General features: G+C 36.2%; 1 protein-coding gene across 1 annotated transcript; it reads right to left on the bottom strand.

The window, feature by feature from the left end:
* Positions 1–256: 256 nt before the first annotated feature.
* Positions 257–19,194, bottom strand: LOC113495072 (proteasome-associated protein ECM29 homolog). The gene is made up of 38 exons (XM_026873664.1): positions 19,060–19,194; positions 18,820–18,938; positions 18,412–18,540; positions 17,957–18,075; positions 17,409–17,534; positions 17,027–17,138; positions 16,010–16,149; positions 15,433–15,529; positions 15,073–15,162; positions 14,433–14,518; positions 14,239–14,351; positions 13,741–13,896; positions 13,283–13,406; positions 12,685–12,801; positions 12,029–12,329; positions 11,425–11,599; positions 10,772–11,149; positions 10,276–10,480; positions 9,867–10,008; positions 9,244–9,351; positions 8,905–9,018; positions 8,533–8,647; positions 8,248–8,431; positions 7,695–7,813; positions 7,122–7,291; positions 6,672–6,778; positions 6,208–6,337; positions 5,762–5,883; positions 5,255–5,474; positions 4,439–4,693; positions 3,989–4,178; positions 3,681–3,823; positions 3,008–3,159; positions 2,206–2,398; positions 1,597–1,735; positions 1,090–1,317; positions 549–620; positions 257–438 (listed from the first exon to the last, which is right to left on the bottom strand). Exons 1-38 carry the CDS (start codon positions 19,109–19,111, stop codon positions 311–313), a joined length of 5,670 nt encoding a protein of 1,889 aa, XP_026729465.1. The 5' UTR covers positions 19,112–19,194; the 3' UTR covers positions 257–310.
* Between the last annotated feature and the right edge of the window lie 674 nt (positions 19,195–19,868).

Genomic DNA, 19,868 nt, shown 5'->3' with positions numbered 1-19,868 from the left:
CAGCCCGGGATAAGGCTTTCTATGACTGTTAAATAAAAAGCTGTTACTTTTGTTGAAGCAAGATGTTACTTTTACGCTTGCATTCCAGAACAACACTGTTATACTTACTTACTCTAAGGCGTCATACTGTTTGAATGAACGAACGGAATGACAAGGATAGCATTACATAGTGAACGTGTTGTGCTGTTTCTCCTTTACTATAGCAATAATCCTGATTGAGAGGTAGGGTTGGGTTTTAAAATTCTATAATAAAGGACTAAGTGTAAATTATTATTTTATTACTGGTTTGTCACGACAATAAATAACATGCCTATTTAAAATGTAGTTTTATAGAATCCACTTTGGTTCTTATTTCGTGAGAGGAATCCTTCGACAGGTCTTGAGCGTACAACAAATATATACTTTTGAGCTTATCTAACTCCTCAGTCTTGTTGAGATCTGAAATTTAAATTTTATTTTAGTAGAGACTATACAACATAAGTATAATACCAGCGCACAAAACCACATTAATTCAAGTGCATTTTTTTATACATTCAAAATGTAATTACCTTTTAATTGTTTGACAAGTATTTCCAATACGTTAAGCGCGTCCCTCCTGTGCCTTACTTGATTGCTGTTTTCTATAAAATGTAAAAATACACAATTTATAAACATATTCAGGAATCGGTTACACGGCAATGTCTCTACTTTTGACATCATCTCATACTTTTAAGTTTAGTTAAAACAACACGTCTCCATATTCAGTAATGACATTATGATAAATCACATTCACTATATAAGGCCAACGAGACGAGATAAAAAACGTTAATGAGCGGACCGTTACTGAGTTACATTGCGATAGTGAGGGATTATTATCCCTGTCCATATCACTCGTACGCGCATATATGGCGTCAGTTGGTCGATGACGGTCGTTATGTGTTTCGTGGTACAAGATAGCAGTCAGTACGGCAGTTGTCAACATTTGGTTCGCCATGTTGGGAACAAGTTCATTCCTTCATTTTTGTAAAAATTCGATATTTATAATTTCAAGTTGAAACAAATCACTAATAAATAAGCCATCTAATAACAAACTTAAAACTTGTAACTTACTGAGAGTATAGTCAACGATAGTTGCAACATGTCCTGTAACAATACTGATCGCTTTATCCCTGTTGGAGACAGTCACGTTATCCATTTCCATCGGCTCCCCAGTGTTGGTGAGTATCGAGAGTCTCTCCAGTACGCGCGCCATGGACGTGAGGATAGCCAGCTGTGTCGACCTCGAACTCGTTGGGAATGACTTCGAACAGTGCTCGAAGAATACATCTTGGTATTTCTCTGTGGATAAGAATTGTGGTTAAAAAAATGCTGCAATACTTTTCTGGTAGTTAGGTAAGGTTAGGGGCTCTGACTGTTGTGTGTCTCGGTGTAATTAATCTATAATATGAATGTATTTGGAAATGTATATGTATGTTTATCAGTTGTCTAGTACTCATAATACAAGGGGTTCTTAGTTTGAGACGAGATGGCGTTGTGTGGAAGATGTGGAGATTTTTCACCGTCATTATCAGAAGACTGCCAATAACATGAACTCCTAAAAAGGTCTTGTTGTTTTACCTTGTGTGTCAGGTTCCTTTGGCCACGCCTTGCCCAGCAGTTCGTAAGCGGCTTCCTTCAAAGCTGTCAACTGTTCGCGCCGTTGTCTCGCTCCTTCGTTATCTTCCTCATCAGATTCTTTGCCCACTGATAGCTCATCCTATAAACAATCAAAATGTAATATATTTATCCAATACACTCCAAAATATGGAGAAATAGGTATTATGTTTGCGATCGAGTTATATCGAGTAGTCAATGAGACGGTATCTGTCCTATTGGTTTAATGGTTAGTGGCCCTGACTGCTATACCGGATGTCGTGTGCTCGATCCTCACCCATGACAAATATTATTGTGATAAGCACGATTATTGTTCTGTCTAGGTGTGTTGATAAATAGTATATACGTATTCAGAAATATTATTATTATTACTGATTAACAGTAATTTAGTACTGATATTTAAAACTCTGGTTAGTTTGAAACTAGATGGCGCTATGTGAGAGTAGTGAACAAATATTGAAAAAAAAAATTGGGTTCCATTACTTTACTGAAAGCAACAGAGACACTTCATAAATGCATTAAAAATAACTGTGAACTATGCATTATTAAGAAGTGAATGCTTCAAAGACATACCTTAGACAATATAACCTTGACGATCTCGTACAGCTGGTGGAACCTGTCGCAGTGTGTCGCGGCGATGGCTTGCCCCAGCGCTGTGATCGCGTGTCGTTTGTACACCATCTCCTGTTTGCGACTCTCTACTAGGAGCGCGTTGATGCATTCTGACACCAGTGCCGGGGAAACTGGTGCTTCGTTCTCTTTGACACTGGAATTCAAATAGGTTTGTTATAGTCAGGTATTTTGTTTTTTAAATGTGTGACTGGGACTGATCTATAATTACGTGCATAAAAAGATGATACAATTTGTTCAGTTACTTAAAAACGTTTTTATATTCAATAAATAAACGTTTTTTTTTTAAAGCGAATTCCTTTTTAATGAATTTAATCTTTGTATCGTAGGGGGTTTCACAAATATTCAAGACACCCAGACTCAGGACAAGCATTCGTGGATCACACAAACGCTTGTGCACGACGCGACGTGTGCAGACCCGCAACACGTCGTGCACAGTGGGTATGACTTGGTAAACTTAACCACTCGGCTATCCGTGCAGTCAAATATTTCAGTTGTATATTTATTGCATAATATTTAAAGTTTTTTTTTGTTTTACGTTTGTTTTTAGTCGCGATCAATTTTTTAAGTTAAGCTTGGTAAATCATAAAAATTAAGATTATTTACTTTTTTAAATACCTAAACCAATGCACTAGTAACTGATAATTTAGGGAGCTTGTGGGATAAGACTGAGCATGTACATGTTTATATATTTGACCGTGAGAATACCAAATATAATATCGTTAAATATCAATATACCACTCACGCGCACAACTCCGCTAATGCTTCTATAACGTGTTGTTTCCCGTCGAATGTCTTCCCGTGCACGGCGGCCAGCAGCGCGCGGATCAGCTGCTCGCGCTGGTCACCCAGACCAGTTGACACCTCCTTGCATATAGTCTTTATTGCGTTTGCTGCCTGTAATTGTACATTGACGTTAAAAGGCTTGTGTAAATTGGATACGCTGTTATTTTTAAAGCTACCAGGTTTATTTCAGCCAATCTGTTAAATAGCCCGTTTTGAAAGAAAGAGATATATTTAAAAAATCTAAATACCCACTTTTTTAAATGTCACTCAATTCAAACTTTATCAAAATCGGTCCAGCCGTTTCTATAGTTGTAAATTGCATTATCATCGGGTTTGAAGCTTCCCTGAAAATTTGAGCCTACTACCTTATCGGGAAGTGGCTCAAAATGTATAAATAATGTGAGTGTATAAATATATTTTATACTATAAAAACGTGGGAAAAAAGTATCTTAGTATGCTTTCCTTTCATGCTTTGATCGCTAAAACGTATGAGTATTGATCAGTAGTTGGTTCCAATATTGGACCAATTTTCATAAAGAGCTGGGCTATTTAAAACTTTTTTTCTGTCTTTAATGCTTTAGTGGCTTAAAAAAACTGTATAATCACATACATTATTACATTAAATATCTTACCTGAATCTTTTTAGTCCAGCTGCTGGAGTTGAGCGCTTTTTCGATTTCTTCCCGAATGACAGTCAAGTGTTGCTTGATACCACTTTCTCTAGCTGGGCTAATGTCCGTCCATATTTCTTCAAACATTTCCACTGTTGTCGACTCTAATCAAACGAAAATGTATATGGCTTTATTAGTTCCAAAGACTGAAGAACGTTAAAGTATTGTCGCTTAGTAAACAATATATATTTTTTTTTTGCAGAAATTAATAGACATGTCATACAAATATTTTAAACAGAAAAAAACAAAGATAGTCATAGATAACTCACCATCATCCTTAGGCCCATGCATGGCCAAGAAGACCATCGGCGCTAATAGAGTCTCGTTGTCTTTGATGTGCTCTATCTTGGCCTTGGCTATGGACTTGAGACAGAGAGCGATGGCTTGCCGCGACATGTCATCTTCTTTCGTCTCGTACAACGTCACTAACTTCTTCATTAGTTTCTCTGCAGATTGTACCTGCAGGTTCGAAATAAGATGTCAAAAATGGGACTGGTATGTCAGGAGAGATGGTTTAAATAATGAAATTATTCGAAAGTTTTTGTTGTAACAATACAGAAATAATACAACTTAAACTTCAAAACTGATGAATTACAGTAAAAAGAAGATTAATTAAACAAATGAACAAGATTTAAAATTTCGAAAATTTGGTGCTCTTTATCCTGCATGATTTGAGTAAAATATTTTATGTATGACAATACTTATTCTCTCAAACTCACTTTGGCATAAGCGGAGACCTGTCCCAAAGCCTCGGCATAATTCTTCCTGACAGTAGCGTTCCTATCGAAGGTACCATTCAGGAGGTTGGACATGATCTTCCCTGCCACCGGCTCCAGCTCGGCCCGCAAGTAATGTGCTGCTAGCACCACGAAGTGGCAACACGCTACTTTAGTACCCAACTGTGGTGATTTCATCAGCTCAAGAATTTTAGGAAGCATTTCTTTCATCACTTCGATGTCGACGTATGGCATGCACTGTGGAGGGAAAGATATATGTTTATTTGCTATCATATTGAAGATTATTTGGTATGTATAAGAAGTTTGCCAAGGCGCAGAGCCTAGCAAAAGCGAGGTCTACCGCCCTAACAAAGGCACGGGGATGTCTGTCGCAGAATTATAGGACAAACGGCAGAGAACCACATTCTGTGCTATGGATGTGCGCTCACTATGGTGCGATCAGGCCGATGCTTCTTACACGTCGGCCTTTACACAATACGCGAGAACAACACCGGACTCTACTACCGGCATCGGCAGGCGGACGCATGTGGTAGATGAATAAATATATTTTTTTCTAATTCGACTATCGCATTCACGCATTCAATCCTTGTATCGCCGGGGGTTTTTCAAACATTCAAGCCACATTCACAAAGACACCCAGAACCAGGACAAGCATTCACAGAAATGCTTGTCCCACGAGGGTTCAAACCCTCATTTCGAACTTAGTGAGTTTGTCGTGACCTCCACTACTCGACTATACCGTTGCTATGCTCCGACACCAGAACATCAACATCCTTATTATAATCACGAACCCGTTACCTTGACAACAGTATCGGTAGTGTAGTGATGCCTGGCGGCGCTGGCGCGCATGTCGTCGAGGATGTCTCGCGTGGCGCTGTCGGCCAGCGCCGTGGACAGGTAGGACAGGCGCGCGGACTCCAGCTCGCCCGCCGCGCCCGCCAGCGCGGGGATCAGGCGCGCTAGGAACGGCTTCAACGTCTCGCCCGCCGCGGTCACTAGCTTGGATACTGTCTGTAAACTGATGTACGACAAAATATGGTGTTAGTCGTAGGAAAAGGACAAACCTTAGAAAAAGAAATCCGCTAATGACTTGAAGTAGGAGCATACAATACAGCGTGACGCTACAATGGTGACATTAATGTTGTTACCATTGTGACACGCTATTACTATATTTTTTTTAATTTGTTGCCTGTTTTGGAATCCTAAATTCTAGTTATTGTCAATGTTTGGAAGGTATCAAGAACTTTTAAAAAATCGTAAAAAAAGTTCGAAATGGCATAAAATAATAAAACTCCCAGTACATACCTGACGCTTCTTACTTCTTTGACGAGATTCGTAATACCGGTGTCCAATAATACTGGTAGTATGACAGAGACGACCTCTTTGCCATCCTTGCCTTGGCTTACGTCTGCTGCTCGTATGCACAACTAAAATAGTCATATAATGTTACAAAGCTTGAAAAAGCGACATTCGAATGTGTATTTTAATTTATATTCAAGAAAATATGTAAATGATAATTTAAGGATACTGAATGCAATCTTGCATCAATAGAACTTCTTGTTTTTACAGGGTTTGTTACATGGTAGATATGGAACCTATTTCGCAACATTGAAAATTTTGGTTTTAAACACTTTAATAAGTAAACTGGCTATATCCACGTGAAGAATAGTGTGATTTTTTTTATTTCCTTAATTAAAGGAGTAATGATAATAAAGGTCATAACAACTCTTTAGTTACTAACGGGAGCTTACCTTAGATAAGACATTGGCAGTAGAGGTAGCAGCCTGGCGAGTACCTTCATGCACATCATCCATAACTCTGAACAACTGCAGCCATATGGTCGGCAGCTGGTGAACCGAGTCGTGAAGACTTTGTGCGCCACTGTACACGTATCATGAGAGTAAATGTATTACAGTTCCATGCTCAATATGTTACGTTAAAATAAAACGCATTAAAGATCGTGAAACGTATGGAAATGGGAGCTTATATCGTCACTTGTCGGTAAATAGTGTAGTGACAAGTGACGTCACTTGAGATTTAAACGTACCGTATCAGAAAAAATACGTATCTGATATTTTCTGGAAATATATGTGACGTTTATATTTTTTAGTCAAATACCCGAATAAAGGTGGCTTTCAACTCAGTTTCCTTTTGTAATAAGGCCGTCAAAATTATACAGTAAAAAAGGTTTATTAGGATTATTCTCAATATTTACCGCAATAAGTCAGCCAGCGCATTACAGCAGGACATTCTCACCCTCCATTGGTTTGATGTCATGTTTTCCACTAAGTCGTCTAGAATCTGCTTGTGGTATTTGTGTACCTGAGAAAAAAAAATGGATTCAAGGCCCATAATACTAAAAAGGTAATCAATAAAACCGTCGTTACCACAACGTTGGTAGTTATACTAACACATTTTTCGCAAATGCAACCTTATTGTGTTATGTGTTAAATTATTTTTACGACTATTGGCAAAAATGCCACATAATGTGAGAATATTATGTTCTAATGTTTTTGAGCTGAGGAGTGCGTAACTTGAGTATTTTTTTATAATTCAATGGCGCTATACTCTGTTACACTAAAATTTCAAAATTACCAAGTCAAAATTAAAAAAGTCTACCCATGAACTTTTTGCTAGTTTTATTTATATGGTAAATGTATCTCACAGTGGCCTGCGTGTGCGGCACTATGGCGTGCCAGATGCTCTGCATGGAGTTCTGTATGCGCGGCGTGGGGTCGAAGCGGTAGCGGTACAGCCGCGGGACGATCTTAGGGAGGTGCTCCGCCAGCTGCGCGCCCGCTTGTAGCGCGATGGAGTGGAAACCGAAGGCCGCTCCTAATTAAACATGAGATTTATGGAACTAATATTACACAACCTATCTAAATAGAACATGGAAAACATTGGTTTTTAAAAGATAAACGCTTTTTTAGAGAAAACTAGTCAACGTTAAAAAACATTTTTTGAATGTTGACTTTTTGAAAATTGCACTAAAATATTTTTTGTTGTCTTGACAATTGGCAAGTTTGAGAAATAAAAAGAAAAGTAGGAAAGCAGTTGTAGCTTTGCTATTTTTTTAATCTGCTTTTCATGTGTCCAAAGTGGTATTTCAAATTTTACAGGGTCAAAAACGTTGTATTATCACGAACAAAAAAGATTCATATCAAATAACAATAACAACATTTTTAAGCATTTTTACACAAAAACCTAATCATATATAAATAAAATGAGTCTTACTAACCCTTCTTGGAGTTCCACACGGAGTTGTGATGTGCGAGATGCATGAACTTGTACAACAGATCCGGCTGGTTCAGGTCTGACGCCAGCGAGCACAGCTCTTTGTATGTGGACAGGTTGCCACTAAAACAAAACACAAAGGGGTGGGGGTAGGTCTTGTGAATATTTGCCACAAATATTCACAAGACCTAATACAAGACTCGAAACCCAAGTAAGTAACTGAACAAGCTTTTGTGGATCTCACAAATGCTTGTCCTTCAAAAGGATGGAATCCTTCAAACTTCGCGCACAATGAGTTTGGCGCGGTGATCTATACCACTCAGTTATCCTTGCAGTCTAAATATACTATGTTGCCCAATACGGAAATTGCCCAATAAAGAACAATACAGTTCTTGAATACAGCTTCCAGTTATTACTTGATAATATTATGAATGGAAGGCTAAAAGTCCTTATTTGAACTGTATCGAAAACAAAACAATTTTTTCGTGCTAAATTTTGTATATGTGAGACATTAAACTCTTTTGAGAACAAATTGTATTGCAAGCTACCCTACTTACCCAGTAGGAGCCTTTCCCAGCTGTCCTTCCTCAAATATCTTAGTATCCTCCGTGACCTGAGCTACGGACCGCTTGCCGCTGGTCAGCTGATCGATGATCTGACCCACCAGTGCCTGCTTCTGACTCTCGTCGGAATTCTGGTAGACTAGGGACAAGCCCTTGCTAGCTACGTCTTGGACTATATCTGTGGATGGTTTGAGATGAGTTTAGTTCTATAAAATTGCTAACTTTATTCCAAAGGAGTAAGATTCATTTCGTTCTATATCAATTTCATTAGTCTCTTACCACTATTTTCTGAGAGGAAGTCCATGAAGACGTCTTGTAGCACTTGTAGTTTGTTCTTGATTGGTCCCCGTTCTGGACAATTCTTAAGCAGCGCCAACAACCAAATGCTTGTAGCCTAGAACACGGTTATTTAAAGTGAGTTAAATATTGTACACCAGACAATGTCTAACACAACATTCAAATTTTAAGTCATCAACAAAAATTCAGACTGATGGGCGGGCTTAGAATTCCGTATAAGTTGTGATTTCTCATTGCGACACACAGTAGAGAAATAATTACTTTTAAATGAAACCTAATAATTCGCATTTCATACATTAAAAGCTAAAATTTTACACATTCATTACACAGTAGTTCTATAACCATTAGATTTACCTGTCTCGAGTGTGGATGTGGGTGTCTTCCGATCTTGAAGAGCTCGTGCAGTAACCACTCCAGAAGCTCATCATTCTCTTTCAATGCATCTTTATTCTTTAATTTGTCTGCACCCTGAAATTAAAATAAACTAACTATATTTGAGTATGAATTATTGCAACGCATTGCCATGCACCGACATAAAAACGCGTATGACGTAGCCAGCGGTTCAGCCTTAGTCAGTAAGTATCTGACACTACCCGTTCTCTCCACTGAGGGCGAAATTATATAGCAATAGTTAACTATAAAAATAACTTATTTTATTAATGTACTGTTATAAAGAGTATTTCATTTACTCACTTCTCGTGGTAATTCCGTCCATAGATCTCTATTTTCATTCGAATTCACACCTTCGACGCATAGTACCAGTGACTCGCCTATTTGTAAATGGATCTCAAATTCCTTGCTCTAGAACAAAATAAATATATATATGGGTATCAACACAACAATCCAAATACGAAGCTAGATACTAAAATGCCCCTACTTTACACTATAAAACTTTATGGTGTAATGTAGCGACAAAGTAGTAGAAGCGATGTAGTGCTGAGACATGCTGACACAACTGTTTGACGTTTCAGTATTCGATATAACGCCTTTTATAATAATAATGCATTTATATTCCACAACTTTCACACAACGCCATCTAGTCTCAAACTAGGCAGAGCTTGTATTATGAGTACCAGACAACTGATAAACATACTTATATATTTCTAAATACATACATAATATAGATAAACTACACCCAGACACAGAACAAATGGTCGTGCTCATCACACAAACATTTGTACTGGGTGGGAATCGAACCCACGGCCTCCGGTATAGCAGTCAGGGTCACTAACCACTAGACCAACAGGCCAGTCAAAGTTTTTCATACTCATTACTTTGTTATTTCATTAATAAAGTTAATAAATGATTTCACTTACATCTTTAGCCATCTGCAAGAATCCCATAACGATTTGCTTGGCGAACGAGAGCCTTTCGCCGCAACACAACAAGCCAAGTGTGTATAGAGCTCTCTCTTTCAATTTTGACGGTAATTTTGCATTGCCAACGATTTTAAACAATCTAAAAAAAATGCAATTTTTGTTACTATTTTTAAATCAGATACTGGTTAATTAGAATGCCCTTAAAATACACAAAAATATTTTTGTCAATGACTTAAAACACCATCAGTCAATGTCAGAACATATGGGAATTATTTTTATACAACGCCATCTAGTCTCAAACTAAGCAAAACTTGTATTATGAGTACTATATATAGACAACATAATTATTTACCTATTTCTAAATTCATACATATTGAAGATAAATAGATAGAGATTTTCTTCGTACCTGTCAGCTACCGCAAACTTCGTGACCTCACTATCGGGTATGTGAGTATCGCTCTTGTTAATGTTGAAGGGGTTCTCTGATTTCAATAGGCCCTCCTGTTTTACCGACGCAACTGGCAGAGGCAGGCCGCTGACGCGAGACAGAATAGATATGGCGGAACACGATGTACTGATGAGGAGTGTTTGACTGCTCGCTAGGAAGTTTGCTGAAATAGGAGGACATAGATGGTTAATCGATTCATGTGTGCCAAAATATATCGTTCAAAAGAATTGGAAATCGTAAGTTCTATGTTTCTTTGCTAAACATATTTTGACCCACTATAACAAATTTTAAACTTACTGGCTATGCATACTGTGTCAAAGTTATGAAACGACATGAACATTTTACTTCAAATCATGTCAATCATTCAAAGAACGACCCATTTGTTTTTCATTTGTCACTCACACGCCAACAATTATTACACAAGAAAAAATAGAATGTATTTCAACTAACTTACCTAAGACTACAGCAGCTTCTTGATACGGCTCCCAATTAGCCGAATTAAATCCTTTGCCTCCAAACTTTCCTCTCTTCGACAACACCAGACACCGCTCACACATAGTCGACAACGCCGACAAATATCCACACTGCGACTCCAAGCTCTTGTTATTCTGCCCTTGTACCACGAACTCCTTAATCTCCTTATCTATCGCGGACTTCTCGCTGGTGTGTACGGTAATGATCGCGTAGATGACAGAAGCTGTATCGCGCACGTCTTCCTTGGTACTGGTCGTAAATAGGTTGCGCAAGAATGGTAGAAGGCTAATGTATTTTGAAGCCATTTTCTCTGGTACGCAACCGACGATGTCAAGGAAACATGTAAGTGGCATCATTTCTGCGAAAATATTTAATAAAGGTTAATTATTACCTCAACTTGGAAAATTATGCTGTTTAAATGAATAATAAGCCTTACGAAAATTTCTCACAGGCTACTTAACACCTAAATGAATCCTAATGTGAGTATTAGACTATAGACCTCTTAAAAGCGTGAAAAATATCGCATTACGTGATGAACTTTGAATTTTTAACACAATTCTTACAACTTCAGCGGAAACTATCTAAAACAGGGTTTTCTTAGGATCACAAAGCACGTAACACCATCATACAAACCTGGGCTTGCATTCAACAGTGAAGTAATCATGCTGAGGTACCGCTCCAACACTTCAGTGTCAAGCAGGTTGTCGTAGAAGTACTTGGCGAGGAGCGGCGACGTCGCGTTCGGGTGGTTCGAGCAGTCCTTCAGATCAGCGTCGCGGTTCAAACACATACGCAAGTAGCGTAAGATCTGTGGAAAGAGGTTGTTAAGTAAAACAGGAGATTATATCAACTTTTACTACGAGTAGGCCTCTTTGAAAACTTGTCAAAGATAAATTTAAGCAGACCTACTTTTACGTACAAAATACGAGAACGCATTTTTTTCATACCGAAGAACCAATAAGATTGACTAGAAGTAGAAGAGTATTCCACAAAGATTGCTAAGAATTTACACTTAGATAAGTTACTACAACAAAGTGCTCAAAACCGTATTTTTGCAATTACGAAGGGCAAAAAGGCGGACACATAAATGAACAACATCCCATCACAGAAAAACACCGACATCAGCTCGAGTTGCTTATTTCATCAGAGAATTGGATATCAACCTTCCCACTCGGAACTTCAATTTGCTATGCAAATAACTTGCCAGCAACCAACAACATATTCCATTAACACTTACCTCTTGATACGTAATCGGATGGAACTGCAGCACTTGATTCCCGATCACGAACCTATGTTTAGCGTTCGACCCCTTCTTCCTCTTCTGCATTTGATCCCATATGTAGTTCACCACTTCTTTAAACTTTGGCACTTTGAACTCTTCCTCTTGCGGCGTGTCGATGCCTCTCTTTGAGGTGTCCTCGTCGATGTTGACGACTGAAGCCTCTTTGCTTGATACGTTGTTAACTACGTCCTCGATTTCACTTGAACGAGATGTCCCATAGAGACACTTGAGAGCTTCATTCGAAATTTCGTCTTGACTGAAAACACATTCAGAAGGCTGATTTAGAAGAGCGGTTTCGTTACGTTAAAACTATTAAGAAAAAGATATGGTGTGTTCGATCGGCACTTTTACCGATGATTTTTTAAGGCTAATCTGTTTTATATGTTGTCAAGTTTCCTGATGACATTTATGTTATATTGACCAAAACACAAGAGGTAAATATCTGGTCCAATATTATGATTTGCTCTCCTAACATATTTAAACAAAAAAAGGCTTGTTAACCTTTTACTGGCAGCTAATTCTGCTTAAAAGACACTCAGACAAACTCTACTTTTCCCTTTTTTAATATACATACTTAAAAACTGATATACTCTAAAAATTATGGGACTAACCTGTCTCCACTAGCCAATAACAAGAGGTATCTGGACGGCACGTAGTCCTGAGGGAACACCGCAGCCGAGTACCGCGTAGCTATGTACCGGATCATAGATTCTTCACTGTGCATGTAACTGGAAAACAAATACATTTAACAATGTTGGGTCGTTGTATTTTCTTTAATATCCGTCATGTAGGTTGATTAATATGTTGGAAAGCCTGTATGCCCTGTATACGTATTTTACTTTTGTCCCACAAATATATATCATCTACATTAGGCTGAGGTTTAAAAAGTGGCAAGGAATGACGTCACGCATAGCGAGACATTGTTCACTGCTACTTTTTTTAGCACACAGTTACGTCACCAGCCCACTACTCTTGATTTATAAAGCACATTATTATATTATGCAAAAATACATATTTAAATTGAAAATCATATCTCGTGAATTTCTTACTTTTTAAAACATTATCTCTATTAATTTGGCTAGTTAGTTGGTATTCATAATTGGTTGGCTGTTAATAGCATAACTGTTTCACATTCCTTTCACCTTTTCAGAAAAGCGTAAATGATCTGAGATTACTTTTAAATTAATCAAGAATGAAATTAACACTCACTGGTCCAACAAAGCAAAGAGCGCCAGTGCCTGAGGTTCGTCGAAAGGACTTGTGTTGGAGCTGTCTACATCCATTTTCTCCTGCGAAGTTCCTGCCACTTGTACTTGTGAAGACTCCGATTTCACTACCAAAGAAAAGGAAGTTTACAATAGTCAATCTAATAGCCTAGATCAGAGCCATTATCGACCAAGAAATGAGCATTATGATGGGAAATTGTACAATTTCATTGGTTGTGATTTTTAGCTTAAGTTAACACGACGCATCCCTACAGCAATAAAAAGGAAAGTAGGCTGTTACATCAAAATCATATATGCCTGAAATTGCCTATTACTGCATAAAGCCCTTACTGCTTATCCTCTTTTTGTTCCTGAAACTTTTTGCCATGCAACTTCATTAAAGAGAAAGCTATGAGATATATAATCTTGTCTATTTCCTACACAGGGTGTTCTATAACTCACCATCAGCATTAATCTTGTAGGCGGCAGACATCTCGAGTAGCGCGTCTCTCAGAGCGGTCTTCATTTCAGGCACGGCTTCCGGTATCTTCTTGACCAACTCCTCAAGTAATGTAAATTGGTTGTTGATGGTTTCAGGGCATTTCATTGCCAGGCGACCTGTTAAGAACGAATTTGTTTAATAAAGTTTTAAATACTATAGTAAACTGGTGCATTGAACCAGTAGTCTTAGTTGGACACCACCAGGAGATTTTTTTTTACAATACAATGTTTGAATTTCATTTCTTCGGTATATTTGAAGGTTTAAATTGATCTTAATTACTTCTAAAACTGTCTACAATTAATAAAAGGCAAAATTCATTTATGTTAAGGCATTTCGCACACAACATTCTACATGTTTCTTTCACGAATATCTTTCAATAGAAAACATAGCCTTACACTCAATATACAATGATCATGTTTTTATTTCTATAATATAATAAGAATCAAACATTTACAAACCTAAACACATGTAGGCTTTTGGATGATGTTCAGTATGCTCATCAGATCTCACAAGTTTAAGTAAACCCTGCAGGAATACCGTCGCTACTTTTCTCAATTGAATAATGTCGCCACTGTAAAAAAAATATAGATTTTATATGTTGAAAATTACAAAAAAAAAACAATAAATAAGTATTGTAAAAAAATGCACAAACCTGTTAATCACGTTCAAAAGAAATACTAATGCTTGATTGCGAAGACGGGAATTCGTGTTTGGATCAAACAGAGATGAAAATACAACCTGCGGTGAAAATAATTATTGTTTTACACTTTAAAAAATACACGGTGATTTTTTAGTCGTCTTACAAAAGCAGCCCAGTTCATGTATCCGACGTAAAATACCCCTAGGCGCGATTTTTTTTTATCATCAACTAAGATAATATGTACGAAGAAAATTAAACAAGAGAAATCTGAAATATACTCTTAAAAATGATAAAATTGCCGCCGCGGCGCCCCTCACCATTGTTATAAGGCTCGGACCGCACTCGCAACAGAGCTGTGTTTCTAAAAAACTACGAATTGCAACATAATATTGAATAAAAATTGCATTTCATTCTTTTTCAAATCTCATAAATACCTAATTTTTTATCTTGAACGTGTTCTAGTCATTGTATACATGAACTGGACTGCTTTTGTAAGACGACTAAAAAATCACGGTGTATATAGAATGTGGTTAGTAATGGGATAGTGAGGAATGTTATAATGAGTAATGAGTATGTAAGCCTTTGGCTGGCTTTTAAGGGCGGTCATTCAAGGAATTTTAGTTCTAAATAAAAAGTTTCAATGTATACATACCTGCACACAATGCGGGAACATAATAGCCGATCCCGTTGCTTTGTTCAAATACTGAATCAGTTTTAGACGAAGTCTTGTGCAAGCGGGTACCTGTAATACAGTTGATATTACTGAAATACTTTATTAGACTGTAACTAGACTAACTTTATTAGACAGGAACTAGAAAATTGTAATCATTTTACAAATGATTATGAACCAAGTCCATAGTCATGTATTTAGGTAATTATTATTTATTACAACTACAATTTTATGTACACATGTAGATTTTAATTTAATAAAATTTCAAAACGATGCTTTTTTTTCTTTTTGAACATAACTTTTAAATTTCATTGCCAATGTATAATGAAAGAGACAACATACCTTACGGTCATCTGGGGGCACTTTCATGCCTCCCCAAGTTCCAAGGTATAGGGAGTAGAGCGGCGCTACTACAGCGGGCTGAGACCAATCTACGGAGCTGGAAAACAAACAATGTTATCAGGATTTTAAAGTACAATGAAGAAATAGCTCTAAATCTAATTCAGTTTTGTGGCTTGTTTTAGATATAGAATAAGTGTGAAGACCAGACAGTTTCGCAGGGTTAAAAGATTGTTGGAGTGTGATCAAAATATATACGCACCGTGTGTAAGATAGAGACAGCGATATAATATTATGTCTTACTTTAACTCGGCATACAATGCACTTAGTGTAATGCTTCTTTGATGTTTCAATATATATTTTTCAACCGACTTCGAAGCAACTCAGAAATTCAGACTGAATGAAACGAATTTGAAGATTCTTTTTTAATTTAACGTGAAGTAGCTATTATTTGGTTCCACAAAATCTCATCAAGCTTGTCTCAGTAGATTTTTGTTCATATTTGAAGTCGGTTGTATATTTTTGTTGTTAGAAAAAATATTATACCTTGGAACAACTATGGAATAAATGTTATTTATACCTGTTGACTCTAATAAGTGGGCTATTGGCACAGTTAGCGACACTGAAGCGAGAGTCAGCCGCTGCGACGATCAAAGTAAGAAGGGTGTCGTTCATGTTGAACACATCTTTCCCGATAAAATTGACGATAGAAAGTTTCATCTGGAAATAAAAATATTTGACATTTGAAAAGTGTGGTGATAGCATTGTTAAATTTTAAATTCGTACATTAAATTTGTAAAAGATCTTTAGTCAGTGGTATTAAAACAATTAGAATGGTTTAAATTGGTACATGAGAGTCACGCACAGCAACCTATTGAGTCAGAGGTAGTTCGGTGTAGCTAGAGCCTAAATAATTTTATATACGACTATAAAATTATTTTGTAAATAATAAATAACTATTAAACCCCTTCTTATTGGCTACATCATAGAATCAAACAGAATATTCTTTATAGCGTAGCATATAATTACAGGATTCTATGAAGAATCATATTGTATTATCTATGTTGGATATATTTAACTATTACATCGATAAGGCGCTAAAGAGTTACGCTGAAATATTAAATTATAGTTTAATAGCTTCAAGAATTTGATACGCTTTGAATCACGTTAAATAAACACGTTAGATTAGTCTCAGTGTTCAGAAATGTGATTCAACGCACGAATTGCATTATTAAATCTAAACTACGATACAATTGCATTGCATTATTAGAGTTATATCAAACCGAAAGAGCAGAAGCCGGTGGTACAAATGTATTGAATAATGAATATTCATTTGAATACATTGAAATAGACTAAAAGCTTAATTAAAATTGATAAGTATTTCACATCCCAAGATATACACTTTTATTTTAAGCAGTATTAAAGGTAGTTTTTGTTATTTGTTGTTACGGCAGCAGATCATGAACACCTTGGTGTACCTACATAGTCTAACCTATATACATTAACAGCATTTTTGATTATATATTATAACATAAGTAAGAACTCTTAAAAAAAATTAACACTAAAAATACTTCATAATGTTTTGTAATATTCATACCTCCTCAAGTTGGTTGGGATTTAACTGATTCTTATCAACAATGCGTTTGTATGTCTTCATGCTCATACCGGGCGGCACTTGGAAATCGCTCTCGCCGGGGTTTGGTAATGCTCTGAGAAATGATAATTAAAAGTTAACCACTTTTTACACTTAAAGCAAGCTATAAAATCTGCCTGTTTCTTTTTGGTGAAAACGTGATGGCGATTTCTGTAAAATATATAGCATCATCTAATTGTCACAATGCTAATAGGCCTCTTTTAAAAATTCTTAGAACGAGCACAGATCATGAATTAAACATACTAAATCATATTAATACAGTAAATAGAAACTATACAGATGTCCTATATTAAAGTTATGTTGTGTGTAATCTTCTTGAAAATACCTGTATGGCAAAAGCAGAACATCAGTTGCAAACTTGAGTAACAAAGTGGCTGCTTTTGGCTTTTCTTTTAGGCTCAGATTCGTCTCCTTAATTTCACCCAGCAAGGGCATGACTAGCATCAAAATACTGAAATGAAAATACATTTAGCGATTATATAGTCATAAAGAGCATTGAATAATAAAGGTTTTTGAGTATTATTCAGTCATAAATCTTAGACCTGTTTCACACTAGCGTTTCTCCAAAGAATGTGTTGTCATGAATACTTTTCTAAAGCATTACATACGTCGCAATTCGCATCTACACTGCGTGTATTTGACTGCTGTTGAAAAGCTGTGATAATGCCTGGGTTGTGCGTGAGCTCATTGAATACTTACGCCGACGAATAGCTAGTGTAAGGAGTACTAATACTTCTTCAACAATCTTGGTGTATTTTTGTTTACAAACTCATTCATTAGATTAAATAGGTAGTATTTAAATACCTAAAAAATGGAGCATCAAATTAAAAATGACTGTACTGAACTGTACTCTACATTTTCTTTAGTACTTACCCATCCTGATGACTTTGAGGCTTGTTTTCAATGGCTTCTAATAATGTTGGAGCTAAAGTGAGCTGCTGGTCGCGAGGCAGCCTTGGAAAGCCCATTGTAATGTATATGATTGAGAAATTCTAAAACAAACACATGCACTAAATTATAATGATTTTTGAGTTTAACATTTCCAACACTAAGAGTTATATTTTAACATTTTTTGGGACAACCTATGTGAGTGATCCCAAGAAGTGTCTATTAGAGTTGGTATATCAAAAATTATCATAGAAAATCTACAGAACAAAAGTTAATTTACAAATATTTATAATGTATTAAACAATCCTAAACTCTTTTATATGTATATTTGTTGTTTGGTGTTTGACACTTAGCATAAACCAATATACTCACATGACACAGATCTTTATTTAAATATATTCTGGTAACAGCAAGTACAGTGATTCAACAGTCATACTTACAATAATAAAGCTGTTAGAATTAGGTTCCTTGTAGAGTTGCAACAGAGTCTGCACAGGCAGTTGCACATCAGCACGGCACTTCACTCTCTTGTTCACATGCACCAACAACTCCATCACTTTAGTGCGGACCTGGTAATTGCATCATCAGATAATAATGTGAAGTCAAAGTAAAGGATTCAAGGAATGTCTTGATATAGTCTTGTAAATAGTTAATTTTTCAGTTTTATGATTATATATCATTTGTATGCTCATTTACAGAATAGCTATTTTTGGTAATGTTGTTAGCTAAAGAGAAGTATATATTAAACAATGCACATTTTTAATCCGTCCTTCTATAGTTTTATATAGATCCAAAATAAATTACATCAGTTATCTCTAACATTTTATGTAAATATTACGAGTCTTTACCTGTTCATGAGGCGACGAAAGTTTCAAAATCACGGGCGGAAGGAATCTATTGAGACAACTTTCGAGCTGGTCATCAGTATCTGCATTACCTAGCCGCAGAAACACACGATCCAGGAGTACTGAAATAAATAAACAAAGCTCAATATTTCTCAACAAACAACCGGTCCAAACAACCTAGGTTATAGCTCGTTTCAACACTTATTTTTTTTATTATATATCAAAAGTTAAATAAAATCTTACACAAATCGTTGGAACAATCATTCCCGCCTTCCACTACTTCCATTTCAGACATTTTAAAGGTTTTAAAATCACAATAACTTCGAAAGTTTGTGTGTTAAAGATGACAAACAGAAATATTTGACAGTCACTCAAGAGTTGACATTTGTTTGACAGCTGAGGACAGACGTTCTGATTTACGCAAAATTCTAAACGCTTTCTTTTTATAGTAAACTTAGGTCTTAAAATGGATAAGGTACTTTTGGTGTAAATAAGCGAGTTCCATTGAATTTTATGAGGGGGACAAAGTCCGTTATCACTATTGTTTTTATCCACAATACAGAAACCAAAGTTTTAAAGTATATTGTTCGAGTAACTCCATAAAGCTGTAGGCACAATCTCGATAATACTCCTTTGTCCAAACTCACATTCATTTCACTCTTGCTTCAAGAATAAATTAAGAGGAAATATTATTGTTTAAATTCAACGCTACTTATTACTAAACTTACTAATAAAATAAAATACAGTTTGTATCAATTAGTGATCATTAGGTATATTTATTTAAAGATTGAGCTAAATACATAACATAGGTTACCAATTAAAAAGTAATGGAAATAATATAATGAAGTTAAAGTAGGTACCTTATAAAATGAAGCTTTAAATAAGACGAAAGCAATATAAAAAAAAATTGACACACTATTTTTAAACATAACACAGCATTCAATCACTAATTCCATACAAAAAAAAACTTATAAAAACTATAATTAATGTATAATATTAAGTAATACTTAAATTTTGAATTTCATAACATTGAATCAACTTATAAAATTTTA

Source organism: Trichoplusia ni, chromosome 6, assembly GCF_003590095.1.
Source record: "Trichoplusia ni isolate ovarian cell line Hi5 chromosome 6, tn1, whole genome shotgun sequence".
Lineage (NCBI taxonomy): Eukaryota > Metazoa > Arthropoda > Insecta > Lepidoptera > Noctuidae > Trichoplusia > Trichoplusia ni.
This window is presented reverse-complemented; position numbering and strand designations above follow the sequence as displayed.

Bases quoted from the DNA above. Each gene is read 5' to 3' on its own strand.
- LOC113495072 (XM_026873664.1), bottom strand. From the start codon at position 19,111: ATGTCTGAAATGGAAGTAGTGGAAGGCGGGAATGATTGTTCCAACGAT. The intron at 18,541-18,819 runs GTAAAGACTCGT...TGCAATTACCAG, and splicing joins TTTCGTCGCCTCATGAACAG to GTCCGCACTAAAGTGATGGA. The intron at 12,802-13,282 runs GTGAGTGTTAAT...TTTGTTTTCCAG, and splicing joins CTCTTTGCTTTGTTGGACCA to TTACATGCACAGTGAAGAAT.